The sequence below is a fragment of the Bos taurus genome, chromosome 10, assembly GCF_002263795.3.
Source record: "Bos taurus isolate L1 Dominette 01449 registration number 42190680 breed Hereford chromosome 10, ARS-UCD2.0, whole genome shotgun sequence".
Taxonomy (NCBI): Eukaryota; Metazoa; Chordata; class Mammalia; order Artiodactyla; family Bovidae; genus Bos; species Bos taurus.
This window is the reverse complement of record NC_037337.1, coordinates 76177513-76201771: the sequence shown is the minus strand read 5'-3', so window position 1 is coordinate 76201771 and position 24259 is coordinate 76177513. Positions and strand designations below refer to the sequence as shown.

At 37.9% G+C, this 24259-nt stretch overlaps 1 protein-coding gene across 12 annotated transcripts in view; it reads right to left on the bottom strand.

The window, feature by feature from the left end:
- SYNE2 (spectrin repeat containing nuclear envelope protein 2) overlaps nucleotides 1-24259 on the bottom strand; it is a 323751-nt gene that overhangs the window by 185118 nt on the left and 114374 nt on the right. For all 12 annotated transcript variants that reach the window (XM_059890586.1, XM_024997770.2, XM_010809508.4 and 9 more), the window contains 13 exons: nucleotides 22622-22780; nucleotides 22156-22329; nucleotides 19188-19322; nucleotides 18132-18290; nucleotides 14854-15065; nucleotides 14615-14705; nucleotides 13672-13790; nucleotides 13078-13204; nucleotides 10524-10681; nucleotides 9413-9560; nucleotides 7999-8606; nucleotides 5399-5578; nucleotides 3307-3457 (listed from right to left, as the gene is read on the bottom strand). In XM_059890586.1, coding sequence (XP_059746569.1) covers nucleotides 3307-3457; nucleotides 5399-5578; nucleotides 7999-8606; nucleotides 9413-9560; nucleotides 10524-10681; nucleotides 13078-13204; nucleotides 13672-13790; nucleotides 14615-14705; nucleotides 14854-15065; nucleotides 18132-18290; nucleotides 19188-19322; nucleotides 22156-22329; nucleotides 22622-22780 — 2421 coding nt within the window. The remainder of the gene's footprint in view (nucleotides 1-3306; nucleotides 3458-5398; nucleotides 5579-7998; nucleotides 8607-9412; nucleotides 9561-10523; nucleotides 10682-13077; nucleotides 13205-13671; nucleotides 13791-14614; nucleotides 14706-14853; nucleotides 15066-18131; nucleotides 18291-19187; nucleotides 19323-22155; nucleotides 22330-22621; nucleotides 22781-24259) is intronic.

The window sequence follows — 24259 nt, the reverse complement described above, 5'->3', positions numbered from 1 at the left end:
TATGCTGAATGAAAATAACCAATCCCTAAAGGTTATGCTTTAGGTATAAAGCATACTAGGCAGTATCCTTGCCTGGAGAATCCCATGGACAGAGGAGCCTAGTAGGCTATAGTCCACGGGTTGCAAAGAGTCGGACACGACTGAGCGACTTCACTTTCACCCACTCCAGTATTCTTGGGCTTCCCTTGTGGCTCACCTGGTAAAGAATCTGCCTATAATGTGGGAGACCTGGGTTCAATCCCTGGGTTGGGAAGATACCCTGGAGAAGAGAAAGGCTACCCACTCCATTATTCTGGCCTGGAGAATGCCATGGACTATATAGTCCATGGGGTTGCAGAGTCAGACATGACTGAGCAACTTTCACTCAAAGGTTATGCACTGTATGATTTCATTTATATAACACTTTTTGCAATGACAAAAGTACAGAAATGAAGAACATACCAGTGGTTGTGAGGAGGTGGGAGCAAGAGGGAAATGGTAGGGCTATAAGATGACCACACCAGGTATCATGTGGTGATGGAAGTGTTCTTTCTCTTGATTGCATCATTGTCTGCAACCTGACTACAATATTGTACTATAGTTACACCAGACATTACTACAGAGGAAACTGAGTAAAGGGTACACAGGGTCTCTCTGTAGTATGTCTTATAACTGTATGTGAATCTACAATTATCTCACATTAAAAGTTCAATTTAAAAAACGAAATTTACTTAAATGTTTTAAATAAAAAACAAAATTGGGCTGTCTCTGTCTCCTGACCTGAAGTTCACTCATACTTTGGCAGAGCAGAGAAGTAGACTCTGGTGTTTTTTTTTCTACCCATTCAGGACACTTGTTCAAATAAATGGAAATATATATATATGAATATACATATATATGTATGTATCTTGTTCTTTATTACATTCAAAGAGCTTTGTTGTTACACTGATGCAAGCTACTGGTGGGTGATGAGAAAAGCAAGAGCAGGAGAGGACACCTCTAGTATTGACAGGAGCTGCAGGTTTTGTCCTATAATGAATGGAAGGAGTAAATAAAGGAAACCAGATACCCCCTGACATTTCCCAGACTTTAATAGTCCCCCGACATTCTAGCCTTCTAGTCTTACTTTTGCACTTCTGCCTTTCATTAAAGAGAGTGGAAATTCAGCACCATACCCTAGATAAACATCCAGGTTTCTATGGTTCTTAAGGATAAAAGTTCTCAGTGGTATCATATTTCAGCCACTGGTGCAAAGTATCATGAAAATACATATGCCAGAAGTTGATTGTTTCTCAAGACCATACCTAAGTCATCACAAAATTAACAGAGAGTTACATTAACAGCTGGTACCACAATTTGCTTTTTCCAGACAGGTTAAAAAAAAAAAAAAGCATTAGAGAAAATGATTAAACACAAGTGTACTTCTATATCTCCCATGCAAAATGATATATTATTTCAGCAAATATACAAAAATACCATGCTAGATATAAGATTCTCAATCTAATAGTAAAAACCTGGACATTTATACATTTCTTAAATATAATCAGTTGTTTCATTAATTTCAAGATATTCTTGTGAGTAAATATTTAGATTTGAGAAAGAGGTATAAAGCTAGCCATTTTTTACTTCTACAATTCACATTTCAAATACGTCTTCAGGTAAGACAATATTATGGTTGAAACACAAACTTTGTAGTCAGACAGGCTGAGCTTAAATAATAATTCTATCACTTATTAGCCATATAATCTTTGGAAAGTTATTTAACCCCTATCCTTACTTTATTTCTTTGTTTACAGAGAAAGTTGCTAACCTGTCCAGCCAAGCCGGGCGTGGGGGGTCGGGGGGTGGGTAAGGTTACGCCATCACAGTGGGCCTGGCACAAAACAAGAATAGCTGCAAGTCAAGAGGGATTTGCTCTCTGGTCAGTTCGAAAGGCAGGGACTCAGGATCTGTGAGTATCTAAGGCAGAGACCTGGATCCTGAAACAAGAGCGCAGGCTGGAAAATGCGCTAGGGCAGAGTAGAAAAGTAGCTGTATGAACTGGGACGTGTTTTAGGCAAAGACTAAATTGTCCGTAAGAATCTGGTCAACAGGCATACCTCAGAGACATTGCAGGTTTGGGTCCAGACCATGGAAGTAAGGGAAGTATTGCAAAAACACAAGTCACGTGAATATTTTAGTTTCCAGATACATTTAAAAATTTTGTTAAAAAAAATAAATAAATAAAAAAATAAAAATTTTGTTTACATTACACTGCAGTCCATGAAGTGTGCAATAGCATTATGTCTTAAACAACGTACATACCTTAATTTAAAAATACTTCACTGCTAAAAAAAACTCTGACCATTCTCTGAACCTTTAGCAAACCATAACCTCTGCTGGTGAAGGGTTTGAAATACTGCGAGAATTACCAAAATGTGACACAGGGACACAAAGAGAAAATGCTGTTGGAAAAATGGTATCAATAGACTTGCTTGACAAAGGGTTGCCGCAAACTTCAAATTTGTAAAAGACACAATAAAGCAAAGTCTAATAAAACAAAGTATGTCTGTATATAAGCTTCATTAATGTTGCTCTCAGTCATTGGAAAGTTTAATAAAATTGCCTTCTAACAGCCAGGTGTATCAAGTAGGTGATATTTCACACATGCCTCTGACACTCTGACAGCACTTTAGTATACAGTACTCAGAAAACCAAGAGGAGGTGTAATTTTCTGGAGTATAAGAATACAGTGTAACATATTCTTTTCTAAGTATTCCATTCTTCTGCCACTCTGGTTGATAACCACATAAAATCATAGAAAATAATGACATCTAGTGTCCAAAAGTGTAATTCTTCCTAGACTATAAAGTTGTGATTGGCAAGGCTATGAATACAGATGGAGCAACTTGGAGATAAGCTCACACATCTTTACAGAAAACAAAGAAATAAAAAGATAATTTTTTCTTTATCCACTAAGAACTGATTTTAGGGATTTTCCTAGTACCCTCTTTCTCTTAAGTCTGTGGTGAAGTCAGGTTCTTCTTAGGTGGAAAGTCAGTGCACAGACTGTTCCAACCTTTCAGCAAAGGCAAGCTCAGACTCCAAGCAAACCATACCACCAATATCAAAACCCAAACAGATGCAACCCAGTATTAACTTGGTGACCAACATTTTTTCAAGCCCTGGGGATAAATTCAATAAATTCTTGTATACCTGGTAAAACAGAGTCACTAATAACTACTTCTAAACTACATTTTGAAAATGATTCCACTGATAACCTTCTCTCTATTGTCAGGCTTGCAATCGAGGCCACTGTGTAAAGTTTCCTTTGGAATCTGGACTCACCTCTGCTATCCTTTTCTTCAAGTTCTCCTTTCCCATGTAGGAAGCCTGGACGGAGAGGACATTCTCTTCTTTTTGAATCAATGTTGTCAGGACACTTTTAAAATTCTGATACTGTTTTAAGAGCTCCAAAACTCTTTCACATTGGTCAAGGCTATGAAAAAAATAACACAGCTAAATTTCTGAAAGTTACAAAACCATTCTTTCTCTTTGTTGTATGCTATAAAAATAACCTAATAAATTATAGAAGGATTTTTCCTCTAGACAAGGTTTATAATATTGTTTTACAATTTAACCCAAAAATGATGGTATATGTAATTATTTGACAAATGGATGGCCTAAATAAGGACTGGATTACTATTTTCACCAGGTCAATATTAAAAAGTTACCAGATGTAAGCTCTAGACAGAAACACAGGATTCATAACCTTAAGGAATCAGCACCTCGATTTCATCATTAACTAAAAAATATCTTGGAAAATGAGCCTCTTTAGCATTATTTTTGGATATTGTTTCAGTGTTAATTCAATACAATTCAATTATGTCTATTTCAACTCATTATAGATTTTAGCCATTAAAAAAAAAAAAAACTTAAGTAGAATAGACGATGCGGCAGTTAAAAGACAGCTGGTTTCTATTTATGGCTGGGTAAAATTAGTCATGTGACCTTACATAAGTTACTTCAGGCTCTGTGGACCTCACTTCTTTCCTCTGTAAAATCTAAGAGTGGACTAGATCAAACACCACAGACGGCTTCATCTTGAATACTGTATACTCAGGTTCTAGCCGGAAGCAGAAGGTATACTCAGATGGAGTTCTGTGGCGGAAGAAGCACTGAGGGTAGAGTTAAGGGAGACCACAAGGGAGCTGAGGCACCTGGAGACTAACCTTTCCAATAACAGATGTGCCACCTGGCCTCCAGAGGAGAGAGGGAAAGTGCCCTGAGTCAAAGAGGGAGCCGACAAGAGCGGTCAGAACCTCTGCTGAAAAGGACGGGGTTAAGACCACCTTGTCTTCTCTCTCTTCTTGCTCACGAATCTCCTACTAGTCTCTCCCACCTCCTAACCCAACTGGAACCCTTGGCTTGAGTGGTATGGTCCCTGGAATGGTCAGCCCTCCCAGCTACTCCCACCCTCAGGCAGAAAGTAAAGGGAGAAGATAAGGATGAAGACTGTCCAGCTGCACTGCCAACCAGGATTGGTGAGTACTGACTGCTACAAAATTAAGAAAACTCTGAGCCTTGTCCAGGCTCTGTAGGAAAGATGGTGGTAATTGACTGACAACACCTGTCAATCAAGTAGAGGTGTGGTAGAATAATGCCCCCAACTCCCAAAGACATCGACGTCCTCATCCCTGGATCCTGCGAACACCTTATATACATAGCAAAAGGAACTCTGCAGATGTGACTAAATTAAGGAACTTAAAATAGGGACATTTTCCTGGATTATCTGAATGGGTGCAGCATAATGACAAGGCCCTTATAAGAAGGAGACAGGAGGGTCAGAGTCAGAAGAAGATGTGATAACAAAAGCAGAGATGAAAGAGATTGAGATCTGAAGATGCTCCTCTGCTGGCCTTAAAAATGGAAGGGGACACAAGCCAAGGAAGATAACAGGCGGCCTCCAGAAAAGGGAATAGGCAAGGAAGTGGATTCTCTCCTAGAGATTCCGGCAAGGAATGCAGCTTGATTTTAGGTCTTCCAACCCCCAGACTGTACGATAAGTTTATGCTGCCTTTAAGCTACTACATTTGTGGCCATTTATTACAGAAGCAACAGAAAACTAATACAAATGGGGCAATAGTGATTATAAACACACTATCTATATTTGTCCTGTCTCTTAGATAACCTTTTAAATTCATTTGCCTATAACCTAGGATTCCAGGTCTTGCCCCAGACATTGGCCTAGTGAGCTTAGTGTGAAACTCTTAAGTTGGCCTCTCCTTGAGGCCCAAGGGACTGTGTTATTAACATACAAATTCCAAAAAGTTAACTGTGCCACAGACAATCTTTCAGATTTGGGAGGGGTTTGGTTTTTTTTATTATTATTATTCTCTATTTTAAAATTTTAGCTGGTGGAGGAATGTTTTTTCCTTACCATTCTGTGACCAAGGTTTTTACATTCTCCCACAAGACTGCTGTGTCCTGGCACCTTTGACTCAGGGCTTTGTTTCTGCCATCTTTGAATTGCAGAAGAGAATTCACCATTTCTTGCAAGTGTTTCTTCTCTTCTTCATATTCATCTAGGTCCTTATCCAGTCTGATTAACGATTTTCTCCTTGAACATGAGAGAGAAAAGTTTAATTGCCAAGTATCAATATTGGCCAATTTTGATTCAGTACAAATATGGGTAATTCATGGAGCACACTAACTTTAATTTGCCCTCATGAGATTTATGCCAAGATCACAGATTCCTATGACAGAGTTCAGGAGGTTCTGCATTTCCAGAACTAGTTTGTGTTTTAAATAGAACAGACATACAAAACCATGAGCAGTAACATTTCTCAGTGATGAATACACTTATAAAGGGTGTATATATGCATATGAGAAAAAAGAAATAATATGTGTGCATGGGTGGGATAGAAAGGATGATATGGAGAGAGGAAAACAGACAGGTGGCAGAACACTGCAAACCCCTCAGGCAGGGCACGAGGGGGTAAAAAGAAAGGGGAATGCAAATGTGTACGAAAAGCCCCCGGAAACAAAGAAGAGTCATTTGAACTAAGGGTTTTAATGTAAAAATTAACCCTGGCAGGGCTAACTCCATTTGCTTAGGTCTAAATTGCTTTTATCAGATACTCTCTCTATCTCTACTTCCTCTCTTCCAGTTCTCTACTGAATCCACTCCAATAAGGCGCTCATTCCTCCAAGACTGCTTGTCAAGCTACCCAGTAACTTTCACATTGCTAATCTCATGTCCCAGTCTCCATCATCTCCTTCCTTCAACAGTAGGCAGCATATGACACAGCTAATCGCTTCTCCTCATTGAAAGGCATTTTCACTTGACCTCCAGGATTCTCTTGACTTCCCTCCAAAATCATCGCAGATAGTGACTGCAGCCATGAAATTAAAAGACACTTGCTCCTTGGAAGAAAAGCTATGACAAACATAGACAGGATTACTTTGCGACATGCATACGCAATCCTAGAGACATTACTTTGCCAGCCAAGGTCCATATAGCTAAAGCTATGGTTTTCCCAGTAGTCACGTATGGATGTGAGAGTTGGACATAAAGAAAGCTGAGCACCAAAGAATTGATGCTTTTGAAGTGTGGTTTGGAGAGGACTCTTGAGAGTCCCTTGAATTGCAAGGAGGTCAAACCAGTCAATTCTAAAGGAAATCAATCTTGAATATACACTGGAAGCACCGATGCTGAAGTTGAAGTTCCAATACTTTGGCCACCTGATGTGAAAAGCTGACTGATGCTGCTAAAGATTGAAGGTAGGAGGAGAAGGGGACAACAAAGGATGAGATGGTTGGATGGCATCACCAATTCGATGGACATGAGTTTGAGCAAGCTCCAAGAGATGGTGAAAGCCTTCTCTGTAAAACTGCCTAATGACCACTTTTGAATTGCAACCACCTCCTCCTTCTCTGCTTAACTTTTCCCCATAGCCTTTATCATCAGCACACATACTGTATATCTTCTTCTTTCCACTAGATAATAAGCTCTACAAAGGGCAAGAATTTTTGTCTGTTTTGTTAACTGCTATATCCCCAGGACCTAAAACAGTGCCTGGCTTGTTCTATTGATAACTCAATTAAAAATTAAAGCAACTTACCATCTATCAACATGTAGTTTTCACTTATAAATTAATATTTATTACTAATTTATTTATAAATCTATAGTAAATGCATTAACAATCAATAACTAAATCAGTTCCATGCCTTATTAAGAATTGGAGCACTGCAGAAACAGATGTCTCATTGAGACGAGAGCTCAGGGAGATTTCAGAGGGAAGAGCTTAATCAGCTAAAGAGCCCTGGGAGAGCACTGAGCCTGAGGGATTAGAGGTGGACAGAAGAAAAGCCAGGAAAAGGGAGAGGTTTAGAAGGGGGAGGGGAGCTCTACCAAAGTAACTCTTTTGCTAGCTTTTGCTAACATTTTCATTTTCAGGATCTGAATGCCAGAATTAGAGCAGCAGCACTCATAGCAGCTGCCAACGGAGCTGACTTTGGAGACGCTCCAAATTCAACACGAACTTTAGTTTACCTATTAAACTCAGTCCCCTGCATTCCCACTCAGTCCCCAAGCAATGAAGAAGAAGTCAGGCCAAGGTGGCCTGTGCATCTTCCACTTGTCTATCATCAAATGTGTGTAGTTTCCCAGGACTTCTCCCCATCAAGACAACTCCATAATAAATACACAGCAGTCAAGAGGCTTTTCAGCAACTCATGGATCTTATACGTATCTTATTTCACTCTTCCTTTGTCCAGAAGAATGAAAACTTTAAAGAAAAAAATTATTTCCCTATTAAATTGAAAAAAATTACATAACACTTTGTAAAGGCATAATATCAACAAAAATGAAGTTTGTCTGAAAAGTCTACAAAAAAGAACACTGAACCCTGAATAGAGGAGGATGGAACAGTAGTTGAAAGACATAGGAAGCATTTATTTCACTTAATGGATACTTGGGGAAAAAAAAAAAACAACAGAAAAATGTCATCTTGCATGGAGATGGATAAAAATACCTACCTTTGTTTTATTGCTGGAACAGTCGGATCCTTCAGGCCAATTTTACTGATTTGATTGTGCACATCTTGAATATTTTTCAGGAGTTCATCATTCTTAGAAACACAAGCCCCTAGTAATTTGTCTTCTTCAGTGACTTCCTCCTGCCCACCAGAACGTGTCTCAGATAAGTTTTTGGACAAAGCATCCAGAAGTTTTTCACAGGAAGTGTTTTCACCCTGTTCACTGTCTTTAATGCTTATACCAAGCATCTTCAAATGCTCATCCAAATGTCTGGCCTTGTCTCTCATCCGATGAATTTCTCTCTCTTTATTTTCCACCGTCAAAGTATTTGCCGGTACCCCCTGTGAATCTGAGGCTGAATGGTCTGTAAGAAGCTCACTAGAGAGTTCAGCTGCTCTCAGAGAAGCCAAAAAATCTTCCAGAGCTTCGAGAGCATCTTTACTCTTCTGTACTCTGTGGTTCATCTCTTCCAGTTGTGTTCTGTGTTTCAAAATAATGTTCTGTGCTGCATGCAGGTCAAGGGGGTGCAATTCCTTTAATGCAAAGTTGCCTGACTGTCCCAAATTCTTACATGTTTCAATCTGTTTTACTACGGAATCTTGGATATTCTAAAATAAAAGTAATAAGAAAAGCTGAAAGACTGAGGTAGAAGAAAGACAGACTGTATAACAGAAACTAACCCAGAATTATGTCACTAGGTTTGATCTAGAAAACTGCTTCTCAATTTAACCAAGGTTGACAGTTTTGACAGCAGGAACATTTTAATTACATATGATCCAATGACCCAGGTGTTTTCTTATCTGATAGCCTTCCTGACGTTTTGGTCTCCAAAAGAAAAGAAGTATATCAAATTATTGATGCAAGGAAAATAATTACAGATTGATCTGCTGAGACACCTGTTTATAATTTGAAAAATAAAGCAAATATTTTCAATTTAAGATGAGACTGGGAATAAGTAAACTACAGAATATGATAATTTAAGTATATGAGTCTATACAGATATTTAGGATTTCAGTCACTGGAGAAGGCATTCATTACCAAGCCTTCATTTATTTAAAAACTTTTTATTTGGTATTGGGATATAGCTGATTTATAACGCTGTGACGGTTTCAGCTGACCAGTGAAGGGACTCAACCATACACATACCTGTATCCATTCTCCCCCAAACTCTTAGCAAGCCTTCATTTTTAATTCAAAGAAAATACATTCTTATTTACTCCAAGGTAACTACTTCTGAACTGGCGAGGAATTAAAGAGTTGAGAAATAAATAACAAGTCTATATTATTGAAGGTTTTTCTGTCATGGTTTATATTCGAAAGAAATACTACTGATGTTTAATAAAAATCCATAAACATATATAGGTCTCTGAAGAACTGATAATTCCATAAATATACTGTGAGAATTTATATTTACCCTCAGGTTTTGATAAATGTCATCAGCATCAGTGAGATGAAATTCCTGAATGGCCATTTCACGGAGGAGCAGGTCTGTGTCACAGAGAAGCAGTGACTCCTTCTCCATGGGTAACACCATCTTCAGTACAGTCTCTAAAGACTCCATTCTGAGTGAAAAATAAGCCAGACATTAGGGGAAAACACAGCAGAAAGTTATCCTATAAAACATATCAATGCCATTATTAACCAAGAACAGAAAACAATTATTTGATGAAAATACATACAATCAAATGCATAGATCATCCCATTAAAAGTCAAACCCAGTGATCCACAATGGCAAATGAGCTATTTGCTATATCCAAGTATTTTTGATAATTTAACTGACACTGCACTAGATAGAAAACTGGTGTAAAACAGACTAAGCTTTTCCCTCCCTTTTGACATATAAAATACTTGGATGTAACTGAACCTTGCCTTGGTGACAAAGAAACTCATATGAATACTAATTATTTGACTACTGAGAATATAATAGCCTTCAAAGACTAAGCTAATTAATAATTTGAAATTTGTGAATCTGAATCAGTAGAATGTAGATTCCGAGCCTCAGTTTCATCTGATGTCAAATGGGTAGATGTGCTGGAATATGTAAAGAAAAAACAATAGCACTCTCATTCTAGAAATGAGGAAATCAAGGCCCAGAAGTCGCGTGATGTGCCCAAATTCAGCCTCAAGGGGAGACAGTGGGAAGCTCAGCCTTTAGAACTCAACAAAACTTAAGTTCCACTTAAGTTTCTGGCTAGTGTAACCCGGTTTTAAGATTTAACCTCCTTCAGTAGCAGTTTCCTCATCAGCTTCTCTTATGGCTGCTGTGACAATTCAATAAAATAACATACTTTGTAAATATAATACTGCTAACTGCTGCTGCTAAGTCGCTTCAGTCGTGTCCGACTCTGTGCGACCCCATAGATGGCAGCCCACCAGGCTCCCCCGTCCCTGGGATTCTTCAGGCAAGAACACTGGAGTCGGTTGCCATTTCCTTCTCCAAAATATAATACTCACCTTGCTTAAAACAGCATTAACAAATTCAGCAAATTTAGTAAATGAATGGTTAATAGATCCCAGAATGATACCTGGACTTAAGAGCCATCTGAAGCTCTCTTTCTTTCTCCTTTAATTTGTCTCTTGCCTTAACTATAAAAGGCTTCTTAATGTCACTCTCAAGCTCTTCTAACTTCAATGAAGTGATTTCAAACTCTTTCCAGCAAGCATCAGTTTCATTTTTTAAGACCTGTGTGGAATACATAATTGATTAATGAATGGGTTAATAGGCACAATTATTCTATTCTTACAAAATGAAACATTCACAACTGTGGGCACAAGCAAGTTTCACATCTTCAAGTTTCACGTGAAAATACATTTGAAAAGATATCTTCCAACCATCTACAAGTAAACTGTCCTTCAGAGAACAATTACATTAATGTGCTCTCAGAGGATCCACTGAAAGAAGTCAAGGGAATCAGCAACATGACTTTCAAAGAATCCAAATCCCCTTCCTGAAGTGAGATACACAGAATACAACTCAGAAAGACACACAGAGAAGGAAGGACAGATATTCTATTAGCTATTCTAGTTTTATCTAGATAATCATTTTTCTCCTTAAACTAAAACTGAAGCAAAACAGAATCATTTCTGTCAAATAAGAAGTGAATAAAATTAATTTATGATTTATTATCAAACATCTAACTGCTACTGCTAAGTCACTTCAGTCGTGTCCGACTCTGTGCGACCCCATAGACGGCAGCCCACCAGGCTCCCCTGTCCCTGGGATTCTCCAGGCAAGAACACTAGAGTGGGTTGCCATTTCCTTCTCCAATGCATGAAAGTGAAAAGTGAAAGTGAAGTTGCTCAATCATGTCCGACTCTTAGCGACCCCATGGACTGCAGCCTACCAGGCTCCTCCATCCATGGGATTTTCCAGGCAAGAGTACTAAAATTCTATACTATTCCAAATCTTTCTCTTGGTTCTATTTTTTAAAAAAGAAGGCACTGCTATAAAATCTGAGTGTTCATCAGCATCATTTGTCCTTCACTTTCCCCAAGGATTTAGTACAGTTTTTCTAATCAACTTATTATTCAGTCATAGGAATAAGGTCTCAAAGGCGATTTCTTAATTGTGATGAAAACATACTAAATTCATCACTTGAACAACAGAGATTTTCACACATGAATTTTGCTTGTTCAGACAGAAAATAGAAAGGAGCCATTTGGTAGAATGTGACTCAGGAACTGGCATCTTAAAAGGAAGATAACTAGAAAATATTAGAGGCATTGAAGGAAGCACCCATGGCCTTTTCTCCACTGGATATGCCTTCTCTAAGGGTTCACTCTAATGTACCTCCAAGCATACAAGGGTGCTGCACAGTAATGCCGATTATCTTCTAAATAAGAAACAGACTTTTAAAAATTAATTAATTAATTTTTGGTTGTACTGGGTCTTCACTGCTGTGCATAGGCTTTCTCTAGTTGCAGCAAGTGGGGGGTTACTCTGTAGTTGCATTGCATGGGTTTCTCTCTGCAGCGGCTTCTCTTGATGCAGAGCGTGGGCTCTAAGGCAAGTAGGGTTCAGTATTTACAGCACACGGACTCAGTAGTTGCAGCGCTTGGGCTTATTTTCCCTGTGGCATGTGGAATCCTCTCAGACCAAGGATCAGAACCCATGCTCCCTGCATTGGCAGGCAAATTCTCAATCAGTGGACCACCAGGGAAGTCCAAGGAAGATGTTTATTTGTAGAACTTACAATTGGTATGCCCACCACTAGATAAATTGTTTTTTCTGCAGCTCCTGAGTCAGATGCAATACTTCCTCTGAAGGCTCTCCATAAGGTCACCCATCACATACTGTGAACACTCTCTCCACTACCTGCCCCTTCCTTACTGACCAACATCAAACAGATAATGTGACAATTCAGGTAAGGTGATAGCTGGCTGAAACAGAAATTCAGAGTGGCTGATTTTTCACATATCCTTAATTTTAGAGCAAACCAGAAGGTGTATTGGTTGAAATAAACTTCAAACATATTGTTTCATCCAATTTCATCTCCATTCCAAACAGAATCCAAACTTCTGATAAAATATCAAATTAGAGCATAAGCAATAAATTAGGACCTGAAACCAAATTCTTCACTGGGTTGGGGTGTCTTTCTGAAAATGGGTGACAGAACATTCTTCAGAAACATCTAGCATCTGGGACCTCAACAAAAATGGTGGTGTAATACTTAGGGTGTCTTTATTTTCTATACTTAGGGTGCTATTATTTTCTTTTGTAATAAAGATTTTTTACGATTTTTTTAAAAGATTTATTTGTTTTTATGTATTATTTCTTTGTGGCTGCCCTGGGTTTTCACTGCTGCCTATGGGCTTTCTCTAGTTGTGGGCACCAAGCTACTCTCCTCTTGGGGTGGTTTCTCTCATGGTTGTCGAGCACAGACTCTAAGCACACAGGCTTTAGCAGTTGTGGCACACAGGCTTAGCTGCCCCATGTAGGATCTTCCCAGACCAGGGATTGAACCCATGTCCCCTGCACTGACATGCAGATTCTTAACCACTGGACCCCCAGGGAAACCCTACGGTGACATTATTTTCTAATAAAGATAAAACTCCTCTAGTTATATTTTCAGTATTTACCTGTAGATCTGTCAGTTTGTCCTGGAGACAAACACTACTCCTTTCCTTGTCACTAGAGAAATCAGAAGTAATTCTGGCAATGCTGTTTTGCAGGTAAAGTTCAAGAGTGCCTTTGTGTGTATCATACCTGGAAAAAAATTAAATGCAAAGTTACTTGAGTTTTTAAATTAGACCCCCAAATTTTTTAAATTACTGTCAATTGTCCATGAGGAAAGCCCAGGGAATTTCTGCTTAAGATATTGGACTACAGACAAAAATTATGACTAAAGGAAAAGAAAAACTTTTTAAAGTACACCGTATCTGCACTGATAAAAGATTTTTGCTGGATTTTCTAGTTGTTTAAAAGAGTTTGCCTCTCCATAACATATACACAATACTGTACATAAAATAGATAACCAGCAAGGATTTACTGTATAGCACAGAGAACTATACCAATATTTTTAATAACCTATAAGGGAAAAGAATCTGAAAAAGAATATATACATATATATGTATGTATGTATAGCTGAATCATTTTCCATACCCCTGAAACTAACACAATACTGTAAATCAACTATACTTCAAATAAAAATCTTTTTTTAAAAAACAGTTTACCTCTCTAGTAAACTGTCAATAGAGGTACTGTGACCCTTTTCATATTTCTCCATGATGCTTTCCTCCTGTTGCAGCTTCAACTTGGATTCCAGGTGAAAATTCTGAACCAATTCCATTGCCTAAGCAAATACACAAAAGAGTAAACATACTATCTTCAATATACTTAATAGCCTGGAAAAAATAAACAGTTTTGTGATACAAATGGATATCACTGATTCTTTATACCCCACACTTCAGCTCAGAGACAGGTCTTCCTGTAGGACACAGGAGATTTATCAGGCTGATTCTCACCTTCTAATTGGTATGCCAGCAGGATAGAGGAGTTCTCCCAACCCCTAAGCATTGTCTCTGCTTGTGACCACATAGCCATCCATGGTCAAGGGCAGACAGAAGCACAGCATAGCAATAGGAGCAGACCTCTGAAACAAGTACACCTCATTCCTGCCCCACACCTTCTGACTGGTGGCCTAGACTCACAGCAAATCCCCACTAAGCTAGAACTCAACAATTTAGAAAATCCAATTCCCAAAGAAAGTAAAAGACATTATAATGATAAAAAGACAAATGACAAAAAAAAAATACATGACAAATGAACTAGTTCATCTCTGATGCTGAAGCATCTGTGCAGATTAAGCTCAACCTTCTTGTGTTCTCAAAAGTAACGCACATAGGCAGCATGTATTCGTAATGGTTCAAAATGGTCACTTTTGGAAAGAACTGTTTGTGTCCTCAGGGGACAATCAAGTATGATTGTCCTGGCTTTGGTTTGTTGTATTCTAATTCTTTGAAAAGCAATCTTCCTTACATTATTTAAGTGAGAATTCTCAGCTGATAGAAACAATCAGATAATTAAAACCAACACTCAATGAGAAGTGGATTATTGTACTCTTGGTATTTTTTCTTATTGGGTTTACTTCTAAAACACATTATCCAGATTTAACACCTTTTCAGCTGACGGCTGATTGTCTGATTTTGCAGATGGCACCTCGCTGAGGGTATTCCCTCCTCCATTCTTAGATGCATCCGTGGTTCCCCTAGGAAGGAATCAAAATTGCATATTAAGGTATCAGGAGAAAAAAATGAAGCCTAAGAGAGAATAAATAATGTTCAGTGTCATGTGCCTTCACAAAAGGCTTTATCTTATTTCTCCCTCATATGTAGCTATTCTCATGAGGCACTAACTTGTTTTTCGATGTGCCTCCCAAGGTGGGCTGCAGTGTCATATGAATCTCGGAAGCACATTTCCGAAGCCTCTCTATCTTCTGCTCGTAATCTTTGAGCGCTCTCCTCACTTCTTGTTGACTCTTCTGAGAAGTCAGCTCCTCACACAGCTCCCGCAGGACATCCATGTGATGATCAAGCTGGTACAGGCTGCCTTCCTCAGAAAAGCAGGCCTGATTGAGGAAATAAAGTGGGAAATGTGTTTCCGATGAGTTTACATGATTAGTCCATGAGGATTAGAAATGAACAGATGTGTGTGGCTTTAACAACACATTCTTTTATAAGCCCCTCCAGTGTGCCTGGTGTGGGAGTGGGCACTGGAAACAAAGATGAGAGAGTTGGCCCTAAAGGGATTCACCACAGCCTAATGATGGAATGAAGGAAACCAGAACATGTCACCCCAACATATGCCTCTCTGACACGAAAGGAGATTTTTTTAATTGAAGCATGGTTAATTTACAATGTTGAGTTAGTCTCTGCTATACAGACAAGTGATTCAGTCATATATATATATATATATAATATATATATTATATATATATAAAACTCCCTCTGCATTACTTCTTGTTTTTTTCTCTTATTTTTAAAAAAGTATTTATTTACTTGGCTATGTCAGGTCTTAGTTGCGACATGAGGGATCTCCATTGTGTATCCAGGATCCTTGTGGTGAATGGACTCTAGTTGTGTCTCATGGGCTCTGGAACTCTAGGGCTTCAGTAGTGGGGGTGAACAGGCTTAGTTACTTCACTTCACATGGGATCTTAGTTCCCCAACCATGGGCTGAACCCATTTTCCCTGCATTGGAAGGTGGATTCTTAACCACTAAACCACCAAGGAAGTCCCTTTTCTGCTTCATACTTGCCTTCAGCAAAAAATAATTTTCATGTCATAAATCATAATGAAGAACAATATATACAATATGTAAATAAATAAATATTTTTTTAAAAAGAAGCAGTAAATGCAGAGGGAATTACATATGACTGAATCACTCATCTACATAGCAGAAACTAACACAACACTGTAAATTAACCATGCTTCAATTAAAAAAAATTTCCTTGTGTGTCAGAGAGGCATATGTTGGGATGACATGTTCTGGTTTCCTTCACTCCATCATTAGGCTGTGGCGAATCCCTTTAGGGCCAACTGCCAACTATATGTCTATATTATTCTTCATTATGACTCCCTAGAGTTCTGGAGCCCATGAGACACAACTCGAGTCCATTAGCGGCAAGGATCCTGGACACACAACCGAGATCCCTCATGCTGCAACTAAGACCTGACATAGCCAAACAAATAAACAAATATTTTTTAAAAAAGCAGCAGCAGCAGTAAATGCAGAGGGAATTCCCCGGCGGTCCAGTGGCTAGGACTCAGTGCTTTCACTACTGGGGCCCAGGGTTCAATCCCTGGTTCAAGAACTAAGATCCGGCCAGCTGCACAGTGTGGTCAAAAAATAAAACAGAAAAGGCTTCTCCTTTTCTGCCTAAAGGCAAGAAATAAAGCTCCTTTTACTGGAGACAGAGTTTTATCAGCCCAGAGATGGGACCAAAGGAATGTGCAAGAAACCTTGTACCATAACGTTTCTCTTCCTAGTTATTTCTTCACCATTTCACTACCCCTAGCCCAAACTTCTCTGTCTTGTCAATTCTTCACAAATGTATTGTTTCTTTGTCTGAAAGGTACACAAGATTCCTGCTCCAGTCACTTCTTTGGGTCATTATGCCCTTATGAAGTTTCCAATGCACATTAAAAAAATTCAAGGAAATATGTATGCTTTTCTCCTGTTAATCTGTCTTTGTCGGTTCAATTTCCAGATCCAACCAAGGATCTTAAACCGTCGAGGAAAGCTTGTTCCTTCCCCACAGTAACCACACAAATAATGAGCAAACAGCATGACAAGAGACACCTCCTGCCTTAAGCAGTCAGAGGAAAACCCCTTCACATGAGGGAACCATCTGGGCTAGAGGTTGAAAGAACATGCACGGAGTCCTCCAAGGAAAAGGAGAGAGGGGTCGTGCCTAACAGAAGGAGCAGCCAAGACAGGAAAAGCTCCAGATGTTCCAAAAGGACGTGGAGTCTAGCGTGGCAGAAGGGGCACTGAAGGTGTATCCTGGGGCCACACGGTGAAGGGCCTGCATGGAGTTCTGAGGAGTTCGGAGATGTCCTGAGAGTAAGGGGGGTTCAATGGGTCACTCTCATGACGGGACCAGAAAATGATGCCACCACCATCGCACTGAAAAAATAACCCAGGTTAAGGGAAGTAGCAACACTGATGGAAAGGAAGGAGAAGCAGCAGCTCTTCTGAAGATTAACAGATGGGACCTGGCAGCTGACTCCAAGGCTGAGGGAAGAGGGAAGAGGGAAGAGGAAGGGGGGAGCGAGTTCTGAGACGGCAATGTCTTTGATAACCAGGATGTGTTAGAGGAAGAAAAGTCTGAGATAAGATTGGCTGGTTTTGGACATGCTGAAGTGGAGGTCTCTGAAGAACACTGGTGGTATCTACTACTCAGAGACACAATCTGGACTTCAGGGGAAAGGACTCAGCTGGAGATAAGGATCTGGGCTTTTCCTTGCAGAGAGGACAGTTAAAGCACCAAAGTGCATACAGTCACCTGGAGCAAGCATGAGATTAGCCAAGAACAGAGACACCAGAACAAAAGCATTGGGATATCAGAAGAAAAAAGGAAAATTTGTGAAGAACATGTAAAAAGAAGGATCTCCCGCAAAATAATAAAATGCAAGAGAGATGGATATTGAGAGAGCCACAGCAGTAGAAAGTTTAAATGAAAAGAGGGGTCGGGACTGTCAAATATACGAAAGCAATCAAATAGGATGAGGACCAAAAACAGACCATAAGATGGCCCAGGCTGGTTTATATCCTGATTTGCTATCTTTCACAAAAGCTGTGCTTCAGAGGATGCCGAGTCCTTACAAAAGTAACTACGGGAACTTCAACAGACGGTGACATGTTTGTAACCAGAGTCTTGAGGACAAGGGGCACTGAGATATATGGAAAAAAAAAAAAAAAATTAAGTCAATGCTGAATTCTTCTCACCTCTAAAAAACAAGACACGCAGGCTCTGGTTAGATAGAGCTTCAACTGCAGAAGGGATGAACCCCAGGGGACAAAAGCACTGAAGTAATTTTCAGAGCAGTTTTAATCCTAGCCAAGGACTTACTAAACCATTTAGGATAAACCCCACAGTGATGACAAAACTTGAATGAAAACAGGTTTTTACCTCATGTTCTTTGATGAGACCCTTGGTCCTTCCTCTGCGAATTAGCTTCTTTTCTTTATTGATTTGCTTTTCAAGTTTTGCAATACTATCACTAAGTTTTCCTTTTTCAATGTCTATTTTTAGTTGTTGAATATACAGGGACATTTCATGATGAAGAGACTATTAAAAAAAATCAAAGACACATATTAACCACGGAAACAGGATATATTGAGAAGATTTCCATTAAAAAATTAAAATATTTGTGGTAACCAAGCATAGAAATGAATTTATGTGTAATTCTGATTCATGCATATATCTTTGGGGAGGATGTTTTAAAACTCATAAACATTTTTTTTTTCTTTCTAATAACTAAAAATGTGTTTCAGCTGTGAAAGACATGGTTAGAATTAAAAGACAAGAGGTAGACTGGGAGAAAATATATATAAAATATAGAGCTATAAGCCTATTGAGAAATAACAAGTAACTACAATGTATATCCTGAATGGGATTCTGTAACAGATGAAAAAGGATATTAGGTGGAAATTAAACTTTAGTTAATAATGTACTATTAGTCCCTTATGACAAATGTACTATATTAATATATTAATAACTGGGGAAACTGGGCATGCATACACTGGAATTCTCTGTATCATTATTACTACCTTTTTAATAATTTTGTAAATCTAAAATTGTTCTAAAATTAAAAGATTATTTTAAAATGTGTTTTAAGAAACCCTTTAACAGTAGACATTCAATTATATTACTTTATTCTCTCTCTCTTCATATACTCACACACATATTTAATACTCAATAACATTTAGCAAAAACAATCTCTGTGGTAGGTGCTTTATATAAAGCCTTGCAACAATCCTGCCAAGTCAGTGAGGTTTTTCCCAATTCATCAATAAAACTCCTAGGAGCTAAGCAACTTGCTCAAGTTCATTCATTAGCTGCTGGATCCAGGTCTGTCTGCCACCAAAGCCTACCCATATTTTCTATGAAACTCTACATGTGTATATATTAATATCAGGATCAATGTCAGGATCATAAGCCCCAGACATACATGCATGTTCTTACCTCCCACTTGGCACAAATGTCTCTACTCTTTTCTTCCAAAGACAGCTTTACGTCATCAGTTACATTATTTTTCAGTTCTTCAACAGCTTTCAAATACTTGGCCAGACTTTTAGTATTAGAAATTATCAGTGCTTCCTAAAAAAACAAACAAACAAAAACCACTAACAAGAGAATGAAAGCCTTATTCTACGGCCATGTTATCAAAGCTAATTTAACAGGTAGAATTTTAGAGAATTTTAACAGGGAGAACCAGGAGAGGACTCCATGGAGACTACTTGAAGATTTAGGGGATACTTTTAGGTGTAGACTGAAGGTGATCTCCCTTTTGTGTTTTTTTTTTTTTTGATCTCCCTTTTGTATGCTTTGATTTCTTTTGAAAAGAACTGCAAATATTTATTATTCAAACATAGTTACACCTTTGAGGCCAAGACAGAGACTTCCTTTTGATATTCCAAATAGTTTTTGGTCCCTTTCATAAACAATTAAAAGGCTTGTTATTATGAGCCACTGGCAAAGTATCCTCTAAAGTTCTTAAGTATTGAGCAGATGACCACACTTCATAAGTAATACAGTCCAAAGAGTATACCAGCTTGTATTAGATATCAGTGTTGCAATAAGACACAGTTTATAGTAGGGGTGATGTGGCAAATGTTTAATACTGTGCATAATCACTTTATGCTGCAAGGAGGCGACATCCTCTTATGGACTTCAAAGGCTTGTTTAGGGCCCACACCAGTGGCAGTCCCATAGACTGGAACGTGCCTGCTCCTCATCTCACACTTACCTACTCTTACAGGATCTTGCCTGGCAATAATACTCTGTAAGAACAGAAATCCGGCTTAGGCAACCATCAAACAACAGAATAGAAAATAGTTTAGTGTCTAAGAAAGGGCAGAAAAATCTATAAGAGACAAGAAGATGAAACTAATTCTGAGGGAGAAAGCAATGAAGCAGGCTGGCGATTTGTTCATTTACTTATTACATATTTATCATGGGTCTCGTGCAGAAAAGGTACAGTCTGAGCCCCAGGGACCTCCTCTAAAGCCTCTGTGAGGACTGCTAGATTTATGGAAAGGGAAGACATGCTAGCCCCATGTGCGGGCAGGGAACTCCTGCCACTCATGTGTCCCAGGAGTCCCTGGGGCCTCAGGGCAGTAACTAGCAAGGCACGGATTCTGCTTCTGCTGTGAAAATGGGACTATTTTACTAAATGCCAGAGACAAAAAGGAGGAGGCCTTGGCTTCAGATTTCAAAAGGAAGAAGGGCAGGAAGAGGAAAGTGGTATGAGGACTAACACTGTAATTCCTCCCTCTGGTAGAGAAGGGGCCTGAGGCCTCTGCTTTTTCTTTCCCTTCACTCTTTCCTCAGCTGACTGTATCTGTCCTCTTGAAATCCAGCCTAGTGATTATTTACAAGAACCACTGACTCAAGCTCAGTTCAGCACTCTCAGCATTCCAGGAGTAAAACTGGGAGAAAAAAAAAAGACAGTGGGAGCTGGGCAAAACTGGTGGCTGACAAGGTGCAAACAGAATAAGATGGTTGTGGGAGAAGCAATGTTGAAATAGCTGGTGCTATGGTCCAGTATGGTTAACAGTCCAGAAAGCCAAAAGAGGGTTGAACCCAGACAAGAGGAGGAGGCCACAAGGAGGATTAAGAGAGGCTGCTGGAGGAGTCCCTTTTCCTGGAAAGACTGGGTGCAGTAGCACAGAGTACTGATTGACTTCATCTTTGTTTAAAAAAATTAAAGTTTAGTTAATTTACAATACTGTGTTACTTTGAAGTGTACAGCAAGGTGATTCAGTTATATATACATATATATAAAATAATATATATATTATTTTTTAGATTATTTTCTATTATTATAAGATACTGAAGTTATTACAAGATATTGAGTAGAGTTGCCCATGCTATACAGTAGGACCTTGCTGATTATCTATTTTATATATAGAGGTATGTATATGTTAATCCCAAACTCCTAATTTATCTCCCCACCCTGCTATCCCCTTTAGTAAACATAAGTTTGCTTTTTATGCCTGGTAGTCTATTTCTGCTTTGGATTTACTTCTTTTTATCTCTCCCAAAATGCCTAGCCCATCTAAAATGTTCAGTAAATTTAGTAAATGTTGAATGGATGAATGAAGGAACATATATTTCTCTACCTCTCCGATGTCTAAGGGTAGAGACCTTGTTTTACTTTTATTTCATATCTCCCAGTGCCTCCCAGTATTAATTAATAGTGAGTCTCTGCTTTAGATATGCTTGGACATATCTTTCTTTTTTAAGTATAACTGATTTACAATATTACATTAGTTTCAAGTGTACAACAGAGTGATTGGATATTTTTATGGATTACACTCCATTTAAAGTTATCATAAAATAATAGCTATATTTTCTATGCTGCACATATATCCTTGGAGCTTATTTATTTTATACATAGTAGTTTTTACCATTGATTTTGATACCATCTTAAGCTGCCTATCAAACCATGAAGTCAACCAAACACTGTCTCCATGCAAAGTATTACTGGATCTTTAACTGCTGATAAGTATATGTCCCTAGTAACTTTGATTAAAGTATTTTAATAATAATTTTATTTTACATTTGGGGAATTTTAACCGCTCAAAGCTTCTTCACATATCTTGTTTTCATTTATTTGGCAGTTGAATAGGACTAGAATTATTATGTCCATTTTATTGATTAAAAAAGCCAGAGAAATCAAATTCTTGCTCAGTGTCATAGAGTCAGCCATGCTTTGTACACTATATCACTGAATTCATTCAGTGAGTCTACAGTAAAATTTGAATTTAAAAAATCACTTGAATGTTTAAGAGTCTCTGGGGAACAATATAGAAAACTAGGACTTTTTTAAAGTTATGATAACTTCATTATAATTACAGTGATGGAAACATCTTGATTGTAAATGAGGTAATGAAAAATGCCCTACATGTGATAGTTGAAACAGCCCCACCTTGTATTTTGTAATTAGTCCCCTCTGGCTCTCTTTTTGCCCAAGTAGCTGCTCAGCCCTTGTAATGTATGATTCAAGTTCCTTCTGTGTTTCTTCCACCTTCAGCCTGACATCCAGGTCTTGGGAAACATCAGTTGAGTTCTTCAACACAGCTACTAATTTTATCATACTGATCTGTAATGACAGAAAATTGTCAACATAACACTTGGCCAAACTTCTTAGAAAACTCATAAATTGAAAAACAGCTTGAGTAGCAACTCATATTTTCCCACTAGACATAAGAATATTCTATTTACTATATTGATATTTTCCAACATGCTCTAAATTATAAAGAAATAAAAGGGAAAATTAATATTTTGCAAAAAATTTTCAAACTACAAGGCAATCCCCTTCTCTGTCCTGCCCTCCCATTGACTACTTGGTTTTAAAGACTAAATTCAGTAAATAGGGAAGATTAAAGAGAGACCTGGACTTTCTCTTTAGCTTCTTGAATCTTTGCCTGAAGTCCAGCTGTGAGGACATGTTGGAGAGACTCCTGACTTGAAACATGTTGTACATCCATTTGTAAAGTGTCTTCAATTCTAGATACAAGCTCTTCATACATAGAGCCTTTGGCAATAAGATGCTATAAGTAGAGTGAGATAACAATAAATATTCTGATTATATGTTAAACATATTATTAATCTCATCAGGAAATCATAAAAAGTTAACTGTTAATCCAAAATGAGGCAAATTTATATTCTAAAAAAGTTATTTTTAAAATTCATTTTAAAATTTATATTAATACAATCAGATTCTGAGCAACATAGTCTTTTGTGTATTATTCTTAAACACTAAGCACTTAGATAAAATAAAGACTAGAGGAATACAATGCCGATAGAGAGAAAATAAGTTGAGAGAGTAGAAATAAACCTTAAAGTGAAATTATTCATTTAGTCAAATCAGTCAGAAAGGAGTTCAATAAATGCTACTGGAGAAAACAGCTGTTGGAAAAACATCTTTTTAGAACCATGCTTTTTACAAGATGCCAAAAATAAATTTCAGATGAATTAGAAAATTATATATAAAACATGAAACTAGAAAGGGAAGAAATTATCCATGAAAACTGATCTGCTCCCTGGGTGGTTTGGAGGGCCTTTAAAGGCAGAAATGACTATAAAAATACAAAAATTTTGTATGTAAAATAAAATAACTTAAAAGTCAACAACTTGGTAAATATATTTGCCATACAAATGAAAATGAGTCATGATTCAGAGAGCTTATAAATTCAATAAAAAAAATACTAAGATCCCAAAGAAAATTCAGAAAATACAAAGACATTATTCATGGAAACAAATGGCTAATGAATATATGAAAGACAGTTCAACCTTACATGTAATCAAATAAGTTACAAATTAAAATAATGGGGCACCACTTTTCAGTTATCAAAATAACAAAAAAATTTTAAATTACAACTCAGAGGTGGCATAGGTATATTTCTATAAAATATAAATTATATTGTGTGATATCAACTATGGAAATATTGATCTTATTTATCATAGAACAGAGGAATTGTGGTGATTTTTATTCTCCTCTTTACACTTTTATGGGCTTCCCTGGTGGCTCAGATGGTAAAAAATCTGCCTGCAATGCAGGAGACCGGGGTTTGACCCCTGGGTTAGGAAAATTCCCTGGATAAGGGAATGGCAACCCACTCCAGTATTTTTGTCTGGAAAATCCCATGGATCCATGGTCCAGGGGATCACAAAGAGTCAGACATGACTGAGTGACTAACACTTTCACTTTATACTTTTATAAATTATTTAAATGTTCTGAAATGAGCACATTGATTTGTAATTTCAATTTTTTCTATTTTTAATTATAAAAGTAACAAAAGTTCCTGTAAAATACTTCAACAAGAATAGAAGTAGAGCACATGAATAAAAAGTTTTTCTTCTTCCCCATCCCTCCCTTGTCATTTAATCAATCATTTGCATATTCATTTAAAAAATATGTACTTTATATCTACTATGTACCAGGAAATACACTCAGAGGAGGGCTCACAGATATTTTTCTATAGATTTAAAAGTATAAAGTACAAAAGGCAACTGTTTTTAAAAACACT